Consider the following 20,425-nt stretch of genomic DNA (forward strand, 5'->3'; position numbering starts at 1 on the left):
CCCATTTCCATTTTAAATTTCAACTCAGAAGACAACAGAACTTTTAGAATTTATTTATTTAAATGCTAGAACGAACTTAGGTGAACCTAGCTCAACGATGAGTTCAGTGTTCTGTTCACTTAGAAAAAACACCATAGACAACAGTATTTTTGGGATTGCATATTTTATGGGGCTATTTTTGAAAAAAAAATTTTTGTTAGTTTATAACAATTTGATCATAGTAACATTTACACTAGTACAAATACTATAAAATTCTGAAACAACTTTTTGGATGACTGCCAAAGTTTGAATCTTCTCACCAGGTCTTTCTTAAAATGCACAAAATTGAAGAAATAAAAATCTTCCAGTCGCATAAAAATCTGACCTGTTTTATTTGGATGCAATCCAGAATCAATTTAAATAAGTATCTTACGTGATAAATGAATCGTAAATAATATGAATATTTGTTTTTTCACTTCGAATGGTGATAGAGATTGTTTCCTTTAAAACAAAACTATCACTTTATAAAACTGTTAGAATAATAGATTACTAAACATTTTTAAATCCTACATTTTTAAAAGTGGGCGTGAAAAAGTAACAACGAATTCTCCGAATTTAGTTGGTCAGCTTGAAAAAGATTAGATGTATGTTTTATCTATATCAAAAATCAAAATGTGAAAGATTCAACTGATGCAGCTAAAAGTAACAGAATACTAAGACAAAGTAAAATAAAAGTAAGATAAATTTATTATGGGCAGAACAGAAATGTCACACAGTGTTGAAAATATAATTTACCTATTCAAAAAATATATAATAATATCGCTCACACGTAAATAAAATTTTGAAAATTTGAAACAACTATTGTTACGAATAACAATAAACAACTAACGTTAAAAATATATTTAGTAATTGTAAGCATAAATAATGGCCGGGATAGCCTGGTTGGCAGGGCACATGACTCACGTTTGTGAGAACGGGGGTTCGAATCCAGGCGACCAAAGACTCCCTGTGTAGTAAATGGTGACTGGTGCACGTTAAATCTGTTGGGTCACAAAGTCCTCCATATCCCCATAACATATCAATACCTCTGGGAGTACTGAATTGGAGATCGATCGTTCACTGGTTCAGGTCAAAATTACTACGATCTGTGGATGACTGAATGGATGTATTAATGGGTCCGTCCTATAAACGGGTGTGACAGAAGTCGAATTCTTGGGCATAGATGGCGCCACAGGAAAACAAAAACAATCACTCCCCCTATTAATTGATGGCTGACGACAATAACAACAAGTGCAAATAATTGTTTAAATCTTAATTAATTTATTTTTTAGTTTACTTTATGGAAGAAATCAACTACTCACATATTACGAGAGTTATTTTTACCATAGCTTAGAAATTTTACTTTAGAATCTAAAATACAATTTGGCCAAGAGAACTTCCATGTATCGATTTTTATACAAAGTATAATTCTTCTCAGAAAACTTCATTTATTTTTTATTCCCTCTTATTCATTATAATCTAACTGTTTTTCTATAAATCGATTTATAATAGTAAATAACAATTTTTTTTCGTTTCCAGTAATGAATATAAATTCTGTTTCAATTAATGTATTAACGAGGAAAAAGATTTTTATTTACACAAGTCATTAAATTATGTAATTTCTCATTTCCCCTTAAAGACGTTGTTGCATTTAATATTTAAGACATTCCCTCAATTCGTATAAATAAAATGTATTTCTGCTGACAAATCTATTATTTCCGAGTTATTTACGGCCAAATTTACGAGAATAAATTATACTGCCCGGGAATAAATGCGAGTAATGCTTCTCTTGCTTTCCAGCGGTATTTGTAACGAACAAATTTACGAGAAACTTTACGAGATAGACTTGTGTATCGGAAATAAACTAGATTTTGTGGCTAGAACTAGGAAACAATAAATTTAGAAGTTTTAGACAAAGTAGTGTACCTAATGAAAGAATATTGGTCGAGTGTTAGGGAACTTTTTTTATGCGTTTTCATGAAATTTCAGTATGCAACAAAACTAGAGTAGAGTTTTCCAATTTTTTAGGTATCCAAACTGGATGAAAATCGGATACATGGTACATATTTAGCTATGGTATATATGTAAATTTATTATTGTTATCATACTTCAAGTAAAAATGTTTCAAATTTTTCTTTAAAAAAAATCAATATTGAACAATATATTTTTAGTTCTACTTCATTGTATATTTGAAATTTTGTAAAGTGTTTAGATCACCTGTGTTTAGATCAAAACACAGGTGACTATATTATTGATCTAGAAAAAATTATTTTGATTTTTATACATTACAATTTGTTATCGAGCTGTTAGCGTGACTTAAATTTGTAGTTTTAATGCTCAAACTTTCGCTTAGTTCAAAAAGATATTTTATAAATTTTCAAGTAATTTGATTTATAATTTTACGATATCTAATTATCAAATATAAAACTAAAATTTTAATTAAGGTTATTTTCAAGAAAAAAAATTGTGTCTTATCTTGTAGAATACCTTAACAGTGCAAACTCTCAAATTTATATAAATATCATTGTCATTTTAAACAATTTATTATGCAAAACAAAACAAAAATTATAAGAAAAATAAAAATTTTAAACTTTTTTACTANATTAACCCCCCCCCCCATCATAAAAATACATAATTAGCCTCAATTTGAATAATTATACATTTTCAAAAAGTCGAATTTGTCAATAACCATTTCAAGTTAAAAAAAAAACTAGCGTACATTTGATAATATCCCACAAGAAACTATTTCCTCCAATTGAAATTACTAATATTTTATAGATATATTCAGAACCCTTGGAAGTGACAGAAAAATAATATTAGTGAAAAATATAAGTCACAATGTTAATAAAAAATATTTATTGAAATGATGAGTTTACACACTTTTGGCCGAAAATTGGCTGATGTTATTGCAGCGACACAAACACTCCATGAGCAACTGCTTTAACAAAAACCAAGATTTACACATCTTCCAGAACAAGCATCCAAGAGACAAGAAACAATAGGTAGTTGACAGAAAATTACCTCGAAATTTTCAACAATCATTTGTTACACCTCTGCAAATCTCATTCAAAGCTCGAAACTTTCGTAAGTTTATGACTCGGAAAACACTGTCAAGCAGAATTTTTTTTTGTTGTAATTTAAATTTTTTTTCATTCAAACATTTTTCGCAACATTTAACAGAAGTTTCAAATTTTATAACTTTCGCTTGAAATATCAGCTCGTAATAGTTAAATATTATTTTTATACGGGTACCCAAAATACATTTATTAATAACAGTAAACAGGTGATATATCAAAGTATTGATGAAAAACCGCGAAAATACGTAAATCATAAAAATATCATTTTGCTTCGAGAAAAAAGTGTCAAGATTGTCGTTTTACTCCATTTTTCGCCAAATGTGCGTAAATGCACCATTTCAATAATTCTTTTCTATTAACGCTATGACGTATATTTTTTCCCTAATTTTATTTTCCTCTTATCTGCAAGAGTTCTGAAGACATCTATAAAATATTAGTAATTCAATTGGAATAAATACTTTCTGGTGACAAATTATCAAACTAGGCTATTTTCTTAAAAAACTTGAAACAGTTATTGACATATTCAACTGCTTTGAAAATGTATAATTATTCTATTTAAGATTAATGATATGTTTTTATGATGGTATAAAGTTGCAAGTTCTGTAAATAAAATAAATTTCAAAAAAACTAGTGTTTAACTAAATTATTTGTCCATTGATTTGGGCAATGGTGCATATACGTACCTTTTTAGTTCTTAAATAAAGTATTATTTTTAACGCACGAAAATTTTTTTGTGTCTAAATGAATGTAATTTAAGCTCATTTCAAATAAAATCATATCACATTTTATGATAATTCTATGTTCGGCCTAAAAGGGCTTAATGGATAAATATTCTTTTTAGTCTCCATTGAGACGTTAAATCAATTATTTATAAAAAAATTAACAGAAATAGCAATGCTAACAAAAAATGAAAATATTGCTTTAGAGTTTAGAATACCAGTAGCTCTAGATGCTTTTTACAAAACACAAGAGTTAAAATGTTAATAAATTTATAGATATAAGAAATTTATAATTAAATGAGATGTGTGAGGGGGCCAACGTGGTGTGCTCAATGAAAAGTACCGGCATTCTGAATGCCGGGACTTATATATATAATAGAAATTGTCAAGAGAAACTGATGAAGATATACGAAATAGATTAAACAAATCAGGAAGTAGTTACGCTATTCGCAGTAAATTTTGGAAAAACAAAAACATAACAAATTCAACAAAAATTAGAATTTCCAATACTAATACTTTTCTTTTTACCGTAAAATTCGTTTTTTACTGGAACATGTTACGGAACAAAAAAAAATTAATAAATCGTAATTTGTACAGTAATAATTACCGAAAAATCAATGAATCACTCTAATTAAATAAGTACTACTGTAAAAATTACGGTACAATATTTTAAGATAAAATTGGATTTTACGGTAGAATAGATTTTTACGGATGATACACACAAAGTGTCGGTACTTTATACCGTAATTTGATCTCGAGTTTAGGTTTTTTATCCTATCTTCAGGGTTATTCAACCCGATAATGATTTACCAGATTTTGATAACGATTTTTTTTCTTTTTATTTAAATACTAATTCTAATTACAGATTCTAAAAATATTACATAAGAACTATTGTTAGGAGATACACTCTACTGTATTAATGATATTAATCGATCTCTTTATTACGCTTTTTAAAAGCTAGTACTTACAATTTAATAAAAATGGAGCTTGTATTTATACTTCATAACTCTTTTCTTAATTTATAATACAGTTTAAGTACACCAGCACCTATTTTTTTTATCCTATCTTCAGGGTTATTCATCCCGATAATGATTCACCAGATTTTGATAAATATATATTTTTCTTTCTTTTTAATTATTAATTCTAATTACAGATTCTAAAAATATTATCGGGTTTAATCTGGGGAATCATTATTGGGTTATTCAACAAGATAATGATTCACCAGATTTTGATAAATATACTTTTCTTTTTTTTTAATTATTAATTCTAATTACAGATTCTAAAAATATTATATAAGAACTATTGCCAGGGGATACACTCTACTGTATTAATGAGATTAATCAATCTCTTTATTATGCTTTTCAAAAGCCGGTACTTACAATTTAATAAAAATGGAGTACTTGTATTTATACTTTATAATTCTTTTCTTAATTTATAATACAGTCTAACTATGCCAGCACCCAATAAATGAAACTCCGACAGCAAATTGTTGCAAAGTACAAATTGTTCATAGAAAAAAAACCATAATTACAGAAGTTGCAATGGAAGATGTCGAAATTAAATCTATTTTTAACTTCAACATTCATTTAAAAGAAAACTTCCCCCAACATAACAAAATAAAAATAACTTTGCTCAAATAAAGTAATTTCTTGAAATTGAAAGTCAACTTTTAAGAAAAAAATATCTGCTGTTTGAAAGAAAATATTTAATAAGAAAAAGTACTCAAGCGAGGTAGTAAGGAATTAAATTAAATCCATTCAGGAGCTATTTGAGTCGTTATGTGCCGTAATTGATTTCAGCACGTTTTGGGGCGAAGTTCTTTGCTATAAAAGAGCAGATATCAGAGACAAAACTGCCACTTTTTTTCAGTTATCTATTTAGAGAAAGATGATTGCACAAGAGTTTGCTTTTATCGAAGTGGAAGATATAGAAATAAGATACAGTATACATATTTGACGACTGTTACTATAGGATTAAATTTTAAAGTTAGTCATTTTTAAAGAAATATTAAAAAAGTGACATTATAGTAAATTCCAGAATAAACTATTTAAAAAAATTAAAAACAAACATGTATTTAACATTTTTACATAATTCTATTAGGTAGAGAAGCGATTAAAAAAATTCCGTAAGGAAGTTATGGAATACTCAGAATTATATCGGTATGATACTACTCAGAAAATCAGTTAAAAGCTTTAGGTGTGCAAGAAAAAAATATTACTTTCAGTGAAATGAGCTCATTGAGTGGATTCCTGTCCCTTAAGTAGACCCCTGGTTCGAATCCCAGAGACGACTGGTTGTTTTATATACAATTTTTGGTTCGCACTAACTAAAGATATATACTAGAATATCTCCAGTGGTAGATGAAAAGGTCATGCATTATACACTGTAAAATATCCGGATCAAATTACGCAAATCCGGATCGCAAATCAAAGTTTATCCGGATCAATTCCGGATAAACTTTGATTGCATCATCCGAAAAATCCATTCAACCGTAAAATCCATTTTACCATAAAATCCATTTTACCATAAAATCCATTTTACCATAAAATCCACTTTACCATAAAATCCATTTTACCATAAAATCCATTTTACCATAAAATCCATATTACTATGAAATTTATTTTACTATAAAATCCATTTTACAATAAAATCCATTTTTATCGTAATATTACACAGTAATTTTTACATTGATATTTGTTTAATTAAAACAAATTCAGCAATTTTATGGTAATTATTACTGTAAAATATACGGTTTGTGAAATTTTTTTGTTCTGTAATATGTTCCAGTAAAAATGGATTTTTTTATGGTAAAATGTAACAGTAACCTAAGTGCCAGTGCTTTTTACCATAACTTGGTCCGGAATTTTTTACAGTGCTGACAGCTCATATCACATTTAAAATATTTTTTGAGCGTCACGTTTCACAAGCGGCAAAAACAGAACGAATATCGAAATATCTGTAGTAAGCTTTAAATATTCGAGAAGTCAAAACGTAAGTCATAACTTTTTCAACGCTCAGATGAATTGGCAGGTGAAATGAATCAGGAGTTGATAGCTTAAATGAGCTTAAAGTAGAAAGTTTAAATGAATCTGCAGAAGAAGAGGTAAGATACAATAGATGTTTTTCAACTTCTTTCGCTTGCAAAATTTACGTACCTGGTATAATTTAAACTTCAATAGATAAAGAGAGTCGAATTTCTAGTTTGGGCGGATCATGCTTCAAAAAATATTCCCAGAGATGGTAATTCTATTCATGTTCGATGTTTTGTTTGGTTTAGAAATGGACACACATTGTTGAAATAACTTTTGTCTGATAAAAATAATTATAATCTGATTTTAATTAAGTTATAACAAATAATTAATTAATTAATTTTAAATAACTCATGAGGAATTGCAAAAAATGCTACTTATTTCCATACATTTTGAAAAAAATCATAAAAAACAATTACCGATTAATTATTTGTCATTAGACATACACTGTGAAAAATTCTGCATCGAATTACTTTAAAGAGCACAACTACCCAGGGTGCTGGTACTTTTTACCGTAAAATCCATTCTTATCGGAACATGTTATGGAACAAAAAATCTGATCCACCGTAATTTTTACAGTAATAATTACCGTAAAATCAGTCTAATTAAATAAATATTACTGTAAAAATCCAGGTGAAGTATTTTACAGTAACCAACTATCAGATTTTACGTTTATAGGCCTTTTACGGATGTTTCCAAACAATTGCTTACAATAGAGCTCTACAATTTTAGATAAGATACTATACACTATTTAGACGTATTGTACAATTTTAAATACGTTTATTTTAATTTGAGCCTTTTTCGAAATTTTTTTAACAAACTTAACATTTAAAAACTTTCTTCAAGAAAAGAAAAGGATTTTTTTACTAAAAAGACTTTTTTCGAAATAGATGAATACACATAACAAAATATAAAAGAAAACTTAATAAAGCATTTTTGTAATTTTTTTTCAAACATCAATAATTGTTCAGATTTTAATCAGATTAATTGTTTGCATATCATTGCAATTTTTGAGATTATAAATGTATTTATAACATCGTATGTTAAGTTCATATTTTAGCCAATAATCAGATTTTTTAAAAATAAAACTTAAACTAAGAAGTAAAAAGAAAGATAAAAAAGGAAGAAACTTCTTTAAAAAAAATTCAAACTAAAAAGAATGGTGCCGAATTTCTCTAACGAAATGAAGATGTATAGAAGTTCTAAAAGAAGCGCACACATAAAAGTTCATTAGGTTTCGCCATAATATTCTATTTAAATTAATGAATCTAAAAATATTTGGCTGAAGTATTTAACGAACCAAGAACTCAATGATTAGTCTTCTTTATTTAAATGATGTCACGAGAAATCAATGAAAGAAGGTTCCAGAATAACCGTAATTTGTCAAGTCAGTAAGAGACATCCAGTTAAGTTAATATTTGATCCTTTCAGTTTTTTTATTATGTAGAAGAGTGCATAGATCAGTATTACGAGGAGATTGATCTATCGAGAGGTTTAGAAATTATAAGTGCAATTAATTTTATATTAAATAAAGTTTATATTTAAACCCTCTTTCAGAGATAGCTTTAAAATAGAACTTAAAATAAGAATTAAAAAGAAAGAAAGAGAGAAAAAAAACTAAAGAGAGTTCTCGTAATAAAAAAAAATGATTCGGAATTTCTCTAACGAGAAAAAGATAGATAGTTTAAAGAAAAGCGCACCTATAAAAGTTCATTAAATTTCCCCTATTTAAATTAATGAATCTGAAAGTATTTAACTTAGGTGTTTAACGAACCAAGAACTGGGTGATCAGTCTTTCTTATTTAAATGATGACATGAGAAATCAATGGCAGGAGGGTCAAGGATACTGTAATTTGTCAAGTCAGCTAAAGACATCCAGTTAAGTTAATATTTGATCCTTTCTGAGTTTCATTTCGAAGAAGAGTGAACAGACCATCATTACCTGCAGCTTTGTGGAGTGATCGATATTTGTTCGCATGCCTACCTGCTACATGCAGGCGAAGAAAAATTCATCATTGGCTCCAGATAGAAATAGCTTAGAGAGAGATCAAAAACAGAAGAGATTGATTGGAAGAAAGGAAGAGATTAGTACAGTTGGAAAGGATGTTGGACTCTTCTTATTCTCATGCTCTTAGTTTGTTGTGTTCTTGTAGAAACAAGATTTTCAGATAAATCAGGAAGAATATGTTTTCAGCAGTTGTAGAAATAGGATGATCAGATTAATATGTAGGATAATATATTTATCAATTGAATAAAGGTTGTTAAAAAACTTTCAAGATGTAAAATTAAAACTGTATTCTTCAAAATTAATAAAAATAAAGTAATTCTTCTGTATGATCACCTAATTTATGAAACATTTCATGATATTCATACAATGATGTTGCAGATAATGTCAGATTTATCAACCAAATGAATAATGTTGAAAAACTTTCAAGATAAAAAATGAAAAATTTAACTGTCAAAAATAATAAAAACAAAGTAATTCTTTTGTATGATTACTTAATTTACGAAATATTTTATGATGTTAAAACAATGATGCTGTACATAATGATAAATCTGATGTAAAAACTGGATAGCCAGATAAATATATCGAATGATGTCTTTGTCAATCAATGAAGGCTGTTAAAGAGATTTCAAAATGTAAAATGAAAAGTTTAATTTTCAGAAATAATAAAAACAACGTAATTCTTCTGTATGATTATCTAATTCATGAAACATTTTATGATATTCATACAATGATGCTGTAGATAATGATAAATCTGATAACAAAACAGGATAGCCAGATAAATGTGTAGGATATTGTCTTTATCAAATGATGAAGGCTGTTAAAGAGCTTTCAAAATGTAAAATGAAAAATTTAATTTTCAAAAATAATAAAAACGGAGTAATTCTTCCGTATGATCACCTAATTTATGAAACATTTTATGATATTCATACAATGATGTTGTAGATAATGTCAGATTTATCAACCAAATGAATAATGTTGAAAAACTTTCAAGATGTAAAATGAAAAATTTAGTTGTCAAAAATAATAAAACCAAAGTAATTCTTTTGTATGATTACTTAATTTACAAAATATTTTATGATGTTAAAACAATGATGTTGTACATAATGATAAATCTGATGGAAAAACAGGATAGTGAGATAAACATGTAGGATAATGTCTTCATCAATCGATGAATGATGTTAAAGAGCTTTCAAAATGTAAAATGAAAAGTTAATCTTCAAAATTAATTAAAAAAAGCAAACTAATTCTTCTGTATGGTTACCTAATTTGAGAAATATTTTGTGATGTTTCTATAATGATATTGTAGTTGATGTTTGATGTAAAAATAGGATGACTAAATAAATATGTAAAATAATGTCTTGATCTATGGAATATGTTGTTGCAGAAATTTAAAGATGTAAAATGATAGGTTAAAGTTTTAATTTCAAAAAATAATAAGGTAATTCTTCCGTATTATTAATTGGAGAAATATTTTGTGATGCTCCTGCAATGATGAGAAAATTTAAAATGTAATTAAAATTAAACAAATAAAATCATTGAAATTAAAGAAATGATAACTTTTCAAAAATATCAAAATAGCAATACTGGGGAAGTGGCATTAAAATATGAAGCCAATTTCGTATTTACAAGATGGGTGAAAGCAGAACGCCATCAATAACTGATGTCAACGTTTTTTTTCTTCATAAGAACTAAATTAAATTTCGATAAAAGCGGAAACTAAATTTAATTAGTTAAATTCTTCTTTTATTTAATTATTTAACTATAATAGTTTCAACATTAGAATTACTTTTGTATTCATCAATAAATATTGAAGTTAGTTTTTTAATTAATCATTTGAATTTCAGACAATCTTTTAAATTTACATTAAATGTATAAATTTAAAAACACGCGAATTCATCAAAAAGTCTTACAAATATGCTTTTAAAAATATATCAATATTATTCTTCAAATTTGTTAATAATAAAGCGATTTTAAAATACAATATTAAAAAAATTAACTGATTTACATTTTGATGATGATGTCATTCTTGAGTTGCAAAAAGTTTATATCAATTGTTCTTTCTTAAGGCGTTCACGATTTTAAATTTAAATTCACTATTTCAGATTGCAAAAAGTAAAGATTTCATGTTCTGGGACTATTTTTATTGCGATTAAATTATTTAAAATTTAAAAAATAACAATTAATTTATAATTAAATAAATAAAAATAAATGAATAAAGTTTTACAATGGGTATTCAATAGAATTATTCCTTAAGTTACAGATGCAGAAATTTAAAAAATTTCTTTGATAGACTTCCTTATTTGCTTATTTTTAACAATTCAGTAATTATAAATATTCTGTAATAAATATTTTTAATATGTTATGCACCACATTATCATAATTCATTTTGCTTTGATTAAAATTTTGACCAATGAAAACTAGTTTCTACAATTATAATTATAAAAGCGATTTAAATTCCTTACAAAAGACATTCTAATTATAACGACTCTAAATAATACAGCAAAGTCAAATTAGAATACTTAAATGATTTAGAATGGGATTTGCCTGAATATGACAGGTTGACAGAATTAAAGAGCCTGCGTTGATATGATGTAGATTTAAAGTGAATTCATTCAAAATATTCTCATTCTAAGCCTTCGTTTTCGTTACAGTTACTTTAAATTAATATCCATTTGCAAGACATAATTGTACAGACTTAGTTTTAGAAAGGAAATATTTAATGTCTGCTTAATTATCAAAGCATAATTTATATAAACGAATATATATATATATTTAAATATTTATGTAAACAGTTTTATAATTATTATAAAGCTGCCAAAAATAAAAGTTAAAAGCGCTGAATTAAATAAAACAACGTATAATACACTACATACAAATTACGCTTGTAAACTATCAGAATCATTGTTTTTGCTGTAAATTTAATTTGTCTAAATGAAATTAAAAACATTAATTTCATGTAAACAGTGCAATAAAATCCTCGATGTTTTCTTAAATTTGTTTTAGCAAAAATAAACATTTTTGAGAAAAAAAAAGATTTAAAAAGGTTTACTTCTTATAAATTATATTTTTGAAAAGAGTTGTACTAAATTATACAAAAAATGTCATTTCATATTTTTAAATATTAAAAAAATGGGCCGGGGTAGCCTGGTCGGTAGGGCGCTGAGTCTATGCCCGTCCGAGAGATCGTGGGTTCGAACCCCGCCGGCCGAAGACTCCCCGTGCAGTAAAGTAACTGATGCACGTTAAATCTGTCGAGTCGCAAAAGCCCTCCATGTTCCCATAACAAATCAAAACCTCGGGGGGTACTGGATTGGAGATCGATCGTTCTCTGATTCAGGTCAAAATTACGATCTGTGAATGAAGGAATGGATGTATGAATTGATCCGCCCTATAAACGGGTGCGACGTATGGTGCGGCAGAAGTCGAATTCTTAGCCATAGATGGCCCCACTGAAAAACAAGAAACGCACACTCTGCCTTAAATTTGCTCGGTTTCACCAAGTAGGCTTGCCCGTGTGGCAAGTGGAATTAGAAACAACAACAAATATTTAAAAAAGAGGAAGGAGTATGCTTATAAAAAGTGTAATACCGTTCTAAGTGCATTTTTTACTATTATTATTAATGTAATAAACAATCATCAATAAGCCATATCATTTAAATTAACAATTGTGTTAAATCCTAAATAAAAATATTCATTTGCTTCACATTCACAGTTAAAATAGAAAATAAAAATTCACATGTTTAAGGTGATCAGACATGCCGGGAGGGATGGACTAAACTGAAACGAAATTTCTTGGTAAATATGGGGAAATGACAGTAAATTATACTGAGAGCTAAGATTTATTCACACTTTACACAACTGGCGTTTTATAAATTAGCTTTCCCAAGTTAAAAGGATTTTTTTTTCTCTTCGCGTATATATATTTTTCTAGAACTGCAATATATAAAAACGAAAAAAATATTTCCACATTTATTTTTGAATTAAAAAAATTTTAAGTTTTATATTCTAATTATTTAAAAAAATATAATGAAATTATATCAATAAAGACTTACTTATTTTCACAGTAAGTGCAATTATAAAAAAATAATCAGGAAAATTGGAAAAATTTATCCCGTGAAAACCAATAAAAAATTTTAAAACTCAAACAGAATTCATATAGAATAATTTAAATTTTTAAATAATGCTTCGATTTGCTGATACTTTTCAGCAGGGATGCTAAGTTTTTGACATGCGTTAACTTCGAATGGTTTTATCCAAGGACAAAATCATCTCGTTAAAACCCTTTGTCAAAAACTGCCATAAACTTACAAAATTGTATTTATGTATTGACATAATTATTATTAATGTAATTTAAATAGCAACTTTCTGGTAGTGTTTAAAATTAAGTATTAATTACTACTTTGTAAAATATTTTGATTTATAATTGCCCCTATTTTTGTACTTCAGATAAACTAATTCTTTTGCAGCGTTTATATCACTGTAAATTGATTTATTAATCTTTTGTTTGTTGGTTGCAAAACATTACAAAAACATTTCCTTTAAAAACAAACACATTTTTAGCAATAAATTTGCTCTAATTCTTTCAAATAACTGTTATTTCATCAATTTTATATAGTTTTTAGCACGATAATTACAAATCTGTACTTAAAAATATATTTAGTTTACCTCCGCACCAAAAAAGGTGTAAACTATAAACCACAATTTTTGCAGCGTAGTTTTTTTTATACAATATAATGCATAAATTATTAATACGAAAAGAAAATATTAATCTTTTTACCATGTAATACATATATGTTAATTATACAACAGTTTCCAACCCAAACTTTTATTTAGATTTCACACTAAAATAGTATTCTTTACATGAAATGAAAACGATTCAGAATTCTTTTTTGCTCCAGAGTTAAAGAAGACATCCAAAAGAACCTCAATGAATCCCAATTCAAAAGGACACTTGTAATAGTGTGCAACTAAATAAATCTTTTGCATTTATTTTTCCTGGGAGAGAAAATTATCCTCGAATTCCCAATGGGGCTGAAAAGCATGTTGCTTAGCAACGCAGACAGATCAACGTTTCTAAAGTACAGTACATATTACCTTGGTTTTATTTTTCCTGCAATTTTGGCCAGTCGGTTGCTCCTAATGAATAATTTACAGTGACAAAATGCACTAGAATATTGATAACGGGAAAATTGGCAACTGAAGAAATGCTTTGGAGTGGAGAAACGAATGATTTTCAAAGCTATTTCTATTCTTCAGGCTTAGAGGAGGTACGTATTGTTATTTTTATGGAATATTTTTACAATTCAGCTGTTTTCATTTTAAAAAAATTGATTATTTTAAGAAATTTTTCCCTTATATTAATTTAAAATGTATTTATACCGTTTTGAAATAAATTTATGTATTAATCTGTACAGATTGCTAAATTTATTTTTTGATAAATATTTTAAAATAAAAAACGGTCTATGTTAAGCAGATAACACAAGGAAATGTTTTTTTTTCCTGTTACATGAGATTTTTTGACTGATTTTATATGATTTCGCATCACTGATTTCAAATCTGCAATTGGCTTCCCTCTCAAAGCTAAATTTTTTTTATAAATGACACTTTTAGTCGAAATATCAAGCTTAAAGACGTTGTATATAATAAACTTTTAAGTAAATTTGAACATATTATCAGGTTAAAAATTGCATGGGAAACCATGTCCATAAATGTCATCATTACATGACGCTTCCCAATTATGAACTTTTTTACGATTTTCTGAACAGGTCATAAGAGGTAACAGTCCTGGTCGCTTACGACGAGTTTTCCGGGCATGGTTTCTTATGCAATTTTAATACTGATGATCTCTAATTCCCCTATAAGTTTGTTGCAAGATTTATATGACCCCCTGCTACATATAACTTTTTTCAAACTTCTACATTTCGATAAAAAATAGACTAAAAATGTCATTAAAAAAAACTGTAGCTTTAGGAGCAAAATTAATTTTAGATTTGAAATCCCTACACACAATCAAGGCAAAAACAAGTTTTCGCATGAATGCAACAAGATATTAGTTCTCCAATACAATTACACCTTGAAATGTCTAAAACCACATTCAGATAAGCATTAAAAATTAAGTGACGATATTTTGAACTAAAGTTTTAGGCTAATGCTCGTATAATCCGAAAGTCGATCGTATAACGAACAATCTGAATAGTTTAAGAAATGGAGTGATCAGGTTCAAATCCCAACAGTGACTAGCTATTCTGCGTTTTGTTTTTAGCTTCCACCAACCACATTGCTGATGTAAGACGTCCTCAGTGTAGATGAATAATGTGTTGGAATTCCCTTAACTTCGGGCTAAATATGGGAGATTTTGGTGGTTTACCTCTCAGAGTAACATGAATGGTTCTCCATAAATGCTATTTTGATTCAGTAATTCCTTTGAATTCTGCGACAATCTGTTGTTCTCTTGTCTTCAGAGTGAAGTTCAAAATTATAAATTTACAGGGTCGAAAATTGATTCGATTAAATTGAAGATTAGATTTAACTGACTGATGAACACCGGAGATAAATTAAAATGTGAGCATGTCAAGCAAAATGAATTTTTTTGTTGTTGTTGCTGAGTTTCGGTATAATGTAGTTGCTTGCAGAATATTGAAAAGCAATTGATCACTAGAGAACATGATAAACATGTCATAACCAGAATTTTATTGCGGTTTATAAACCTAAATGATAAACCGATTTACTTAATCAATGTACAAAGTTCAATTTCCTCAAACAACGGAGCTCAAACATTACTACATATAGGGGAGTGTCGGGTACACCCTCCCAGCGGCTACCCCCGCCCACTGTCAATTTCATATGTATAAAATATTTTTCAAGTCAATGGGCCATCGGACATTAATTGTTATATTACAAAAAGATCAATGTACAAATTTTTAAGTTCAATTTCCTCAAACAACAGAACTCAAACATTACTACATATAGGGGAGTGTCGGGTACCCCCCCCCAGCGGGTACCCCCGCCCACTGTCATTTTCATATGTATAGAATATTTTTCAAGTCAATGGGCCATCGGACATTAATTGTTATATTACAAAAAGATTATTTTCAAAGTTTCAAGCATTTATGCAGCTGGTAACATGGTAAACAATAGCTTTGAAAATATGTTGAATACTGCAGTCATGAAAATCGGTTGAATTTTGTGATCAAAATGATAAATGAGGTTTATCTATTGTCAATACATTGGTCACTTTCATTTACACCTGAAAAAACAGTAAAAAAACATAATTTTTGTAACTGGGCGGGGCTACACTACACATTTTGAAACGAGCTGAAAAACATGTTTTTTTCAATTTCTATATTTTTACGTTAAACTATTCTTTTTTTGGTTTATTCTTTTTGCATTATTTAATTAGATGATAAAACAATAGAAACATACAAAAATACTGATTATTACTCCATATTATACAGAAATATAAGCAATACTCCTTAAGTGGGCGAGGCTGCCCGACTCTCCCCTATACGTTTTTATGAAATATTTTTAAGCAATTACCGTTTTTATCATCATAGAATAGATAAACCAGCCAAATAATTTACCGTTTACTGAACGAAGAAATAAAATGAGCCTCAAGTTCGTAATGATAATAATAAAAACAACGGATGTAATTTTTGATTTTTTATTCACTTTAGGCCAAATAAAAAGAGAATTATTGGCAACGACAATAATAAAAATAGATTCAAGCATTAAATTATATGACATAAAATAAATGCGTAAACTATCGACTTATTATACTCCGAAATAGCATTTACAAAAGAATTAATGCTTGGCATTGACGCAAAATGCAAGTTTAAGAGGATTGTTTTATCCAATTTTTCTCAAAAACAAACGTCAGCATTAGAACGTTTTTTTGACAGCATGTAAGAAAGCGAAAATTGCCCCAGGCAGATTTAGACCCTCCAATTTGTGATAGTGAAACGTAAAGAAAGAAAAGAAAATACAAAAAAAAGGAATGAAATAAAAGGGAAAAAAAGAAAAAGAAAAGATAGCAAACGATTTCCGAGTGCATTTTTTTAAGTTTTGAAAATATTTATTTCGCACATTTGGTATGTTTATGTTTAGTACTTTTCAAAATTAATTAAAATGTTGAAAAAGTAGTAATGAATTTTAGTTTAATGGTGTTCCTTAAATTTATACAAACAGCAACATTCTTTGTCAAGCTACAACACATGGTCTAAATGAAATAGCTAAATTCAATTAGTTTGGTTGAAATAACAAATTTCTTTACGATAACATATTTATTATTTTAATAAAATATTTCGTAGATGTTGAAATTTAAATACTAGATAATTTACTAAAGTAAATTATTCGCCAAGGTTTCTAACTAACCGTATAGATCCAAGAAACGTGATATGTTATAATATGCCAAACCGTATGAAAAAGTAGCAATGTAAAATTTTCCCTGCTAATTAATTTCATCTCATTATTTTCTTTTTTACTTTATTTTATACTACTTCATAAATGGATTTCGAGTAAATAATTTCCAATTTTCGGTTACGCTAAATAGTAATAAAGTTTTCAATATAAGTTGGTTTTCAGTATATGACAATAAATTTTAAACATAAATTTAGTATACGACAGTAAAATCTTCAATGTATCATTCAGTATACGACAGCAAAACGTTCAATGAATCATTCAGTATACGGCGATAAAACTTTCAATATATTTCAATAAACAGCAATTAAATTTTCAATGTTTGATTTCGTAATAAGTTTTCAATATAAATTGGTTTTCAGTATATGACAATACATTTTAAATATACACTTAGTATACGACAGTAAAATTTCCAATGTATCATTCAGTATACGGCAGTAAAACGTTCAACGTATTATTCAGTATACGACGATAAAATTTTCAATATAAATTCAATGAATGTCAATAAAACTTTCAATGTTTCATTCTGCATATGACAACACAATTTGTAATATAAATTCATTATACGACAGTAAAACGTTCAACGTATCATTCAGTATACGACGATAAAATTTTCAATATAAATTTAGTAAATGGCAATAAAACTTTCAATGATTCATTCCGCATATGACAATACAATTTGTAATATAAATTCATTACGACAGTAAAACGTTCAACGTATCATTCAGTATACGACGATAAAATTTTCAATATAAATTTAGTAAATGGCAATAAAACTTTCAATGATTCATTCCACATATGACAATACAATTTGTAATATAAATTCATTATATGACAGTAAAACGTTCAACGTACCATTCAGTATACGACTATAAAATTTTCGATGTATCATTTGGCTTACGGTTTAAAAATTATTTCATATGAAAGGTAAATATTTCTTTCCCGATTATATTAGCGGTAACTATTAACAGCTGTTATAATTTAATTTATTGCACTAAAAAAAACATTACTAAAATATTTTATATTTTATTCAAGTTTTATGTATTCAAAAGCATACTTTTTCAGAGCATACAGTAAATTTTGAATTAGTTGGAGAGCTTCACCCCCTGTTAACTTTATTCACCAGCTCCCAAGAACAGATTAAAAATCAATTTAGTTTCTTTTTGATAAACAGAATGTTACATCAAAATTAAAAATGATTTAATTAAAAGCTCGCATAAATTTTATCGTTTTAACACAGATTTCCTTCTACAGATTAATTTACAATTCGTTTTAATAAAATTTAAATTTAATAATTTTTCTCGGCTTCATATGTTATTAAATGTAAAACATTTTTTTAAAAAAAATCCTATTTAATTAAGGAAAAAAAGTAAATGGTTAATATTGCTTTAGTATTTTAAATATTTATTTTGTATTTATTATTTAATTTGCACATGTAGACTTTCAATAATTGTAAAATAGTAATTAACACGTTGAATGCCACGCTAATTTTACATGGCTTGCCCGTATGGCCAAAATGATTTTTGTGTGTTCTATACTGCATTAATTTTTCAAACCATTTTAGTAACGATAATAGTATAAAAAAATTAGAAGCATAAAAAATTTACTCGAATTATGTGTTTCTAATCATCTTGGCTTCGCAGGTCACCGGTGACTCCCGTGCCGCTACGAACAAGCTGAGTGCCGGTCACCAGTGACTCCCATGGCATTCAACGAGTTAAGTATTAAATAATTTCTACAAATAGTAATATTTATCATTAAATGTTGCATGTGTGAGAATATTATTTCTGTTTTTACACATTTCAATATTAGAGAAAAACATAGATACGTAAATTGAAAAAATTACTTTTAGTTTGATAACAAGACTACTTTATTTTAAAATAAAGGAGCGCCACTTTCAGTTTAAAATCTTTAATTTTGCACAACAGTTAAAATCAAAAATGCATTAATTACTACAAAAAAGAACAATATTAAGAACGGATTAGTAAACGAGTATTACTAATAAATGTTGTTAGGTAAGAAATAAATTATAATTTACGGGCAAATACTAATATAATTTTTATTTTAGGTCGATTACAGCCAACGCTGTCTAGATCTTAAGTGATTTTAATCTTTTATCATGTGATTTTTTTTTCAACTAAAAATGCTTGAAACGGTAAGATGACAAATATCTTTTTATGATACATAAAGGTAAAAGATAATTTTTAGTACTAAGAGGTACTTTGTAACAATCATATTTCTTACGAATTAGAATAGAAATTCAATTTCTTTCCGACAATTATCTTTTTATAATCAATACATAAAGGTAAATGATAATTTTTAGTATTAAGAGGTACTTTGTAACAATCATATTTCTTACGAATTAGAAACGAAATTCAATTTCTTTTCAACAATTATCTTTTTATGATACATAAGGATAAAAGATAATTTTTAGTACTAAGAGGTACTTTGTAACAATCATGTTTCGTATGAATTATAAACGAAATTCAATTTCTTTCCGACAATTATCTTTTTATGATCGATGCATAAAGGTAAATGATAATTTTTAGTGCTAAGAGATACTTTGTAACAATCATATTTCTCACGAATTAGAAACGAAATTCAATTTCTTTTCAACAATTATCTTTCTATGATCGATACATAAAGGTAAATGATAATTTTTAGTACTAAGAGGTACTTTGTAACAATCATATTTCTTACGAATTAGAAACGAAATTCAATTTCTTTCCGACAATTATCTTTTATTGATCGATGCATATAGGTAAATGATAATTTTTAGTACTAAGAGGTACTTTATAACAATCATATTTCTTACGAATTGGAAATGAAATTCAAACATTCTTGTTCGTAAACATTGTCTTGAAAAGCAAAAAAAAATTTAACTTCAAAAACTGTTTAAAGCAAAAACATTGAAAAAGGAACAATACACACATTAAAAATTCATTCTAAATTTAAAAAGAGAACGACAACAATTGCTAGTAATCAAAAATGATAAATAATCTAATATTTATACGTACACAGCATAAAATGACGGATAAGATACAAACAAGTACTTCATAGTAGCATTATTTTGGATTATTTTTACAGAGTATGCAAAATCAAGGAATGTTACACATTTCNCTTTTTTCAGAAGATATTACATTATGTTCTTAAACTTAA

At 27.5% G+C, this 20,425-nt stretch overlaps 1 protein-coding gene across 5 annotated transcripts in view; it reads right to left on the reverse strand.

Moving 5' to 3' along the window:
* Nucleotides 1–20,425, reverse strand: part of LOC107443458 (multiple C2 domain and transmembrane region protein) — a 178,720-nt gene that overhangs the window by 86,421 nt on the left and 71,874 nt on the right. The window contains exon 1 of one of the 5 annotated variants that reach the window (XM_043038839.1): nucleotides 20,284–20,385. The exons of the other annotated variants lie outside the window; for them this stretch is intronic. Within the exon in view, the coding sequence (XP_042894773.1) occupies nucleotides 20,284–20,290 (7 nt within the window). The 5' untranslated portion in view covers nucleotides 20,291–20,385. Of the gene's footprint in view, nucleotides 1–20,283; nucleotides 20,386–20,425 lie in introns of those variants that run through there. 5 annotated transcript variants of the gene reach the window in all.

Source organism: Parasteatoda tepidariorum, chromosome 2, assembly GCF_043381705.1.
Source record: "Parasteatoda tepidariorum isolate YZ-2023 chromosome 2, CAS_Ptep_4.0, whole genome shotgun sequence".
Taxonomy (NCBI): domain Eukaryota; kingdom Metazoa; phylum Arthropoda; class Arachnida; order Araneae; family Theridiidae; genus Parasteatoda; species Parasteatoda tepidariorum.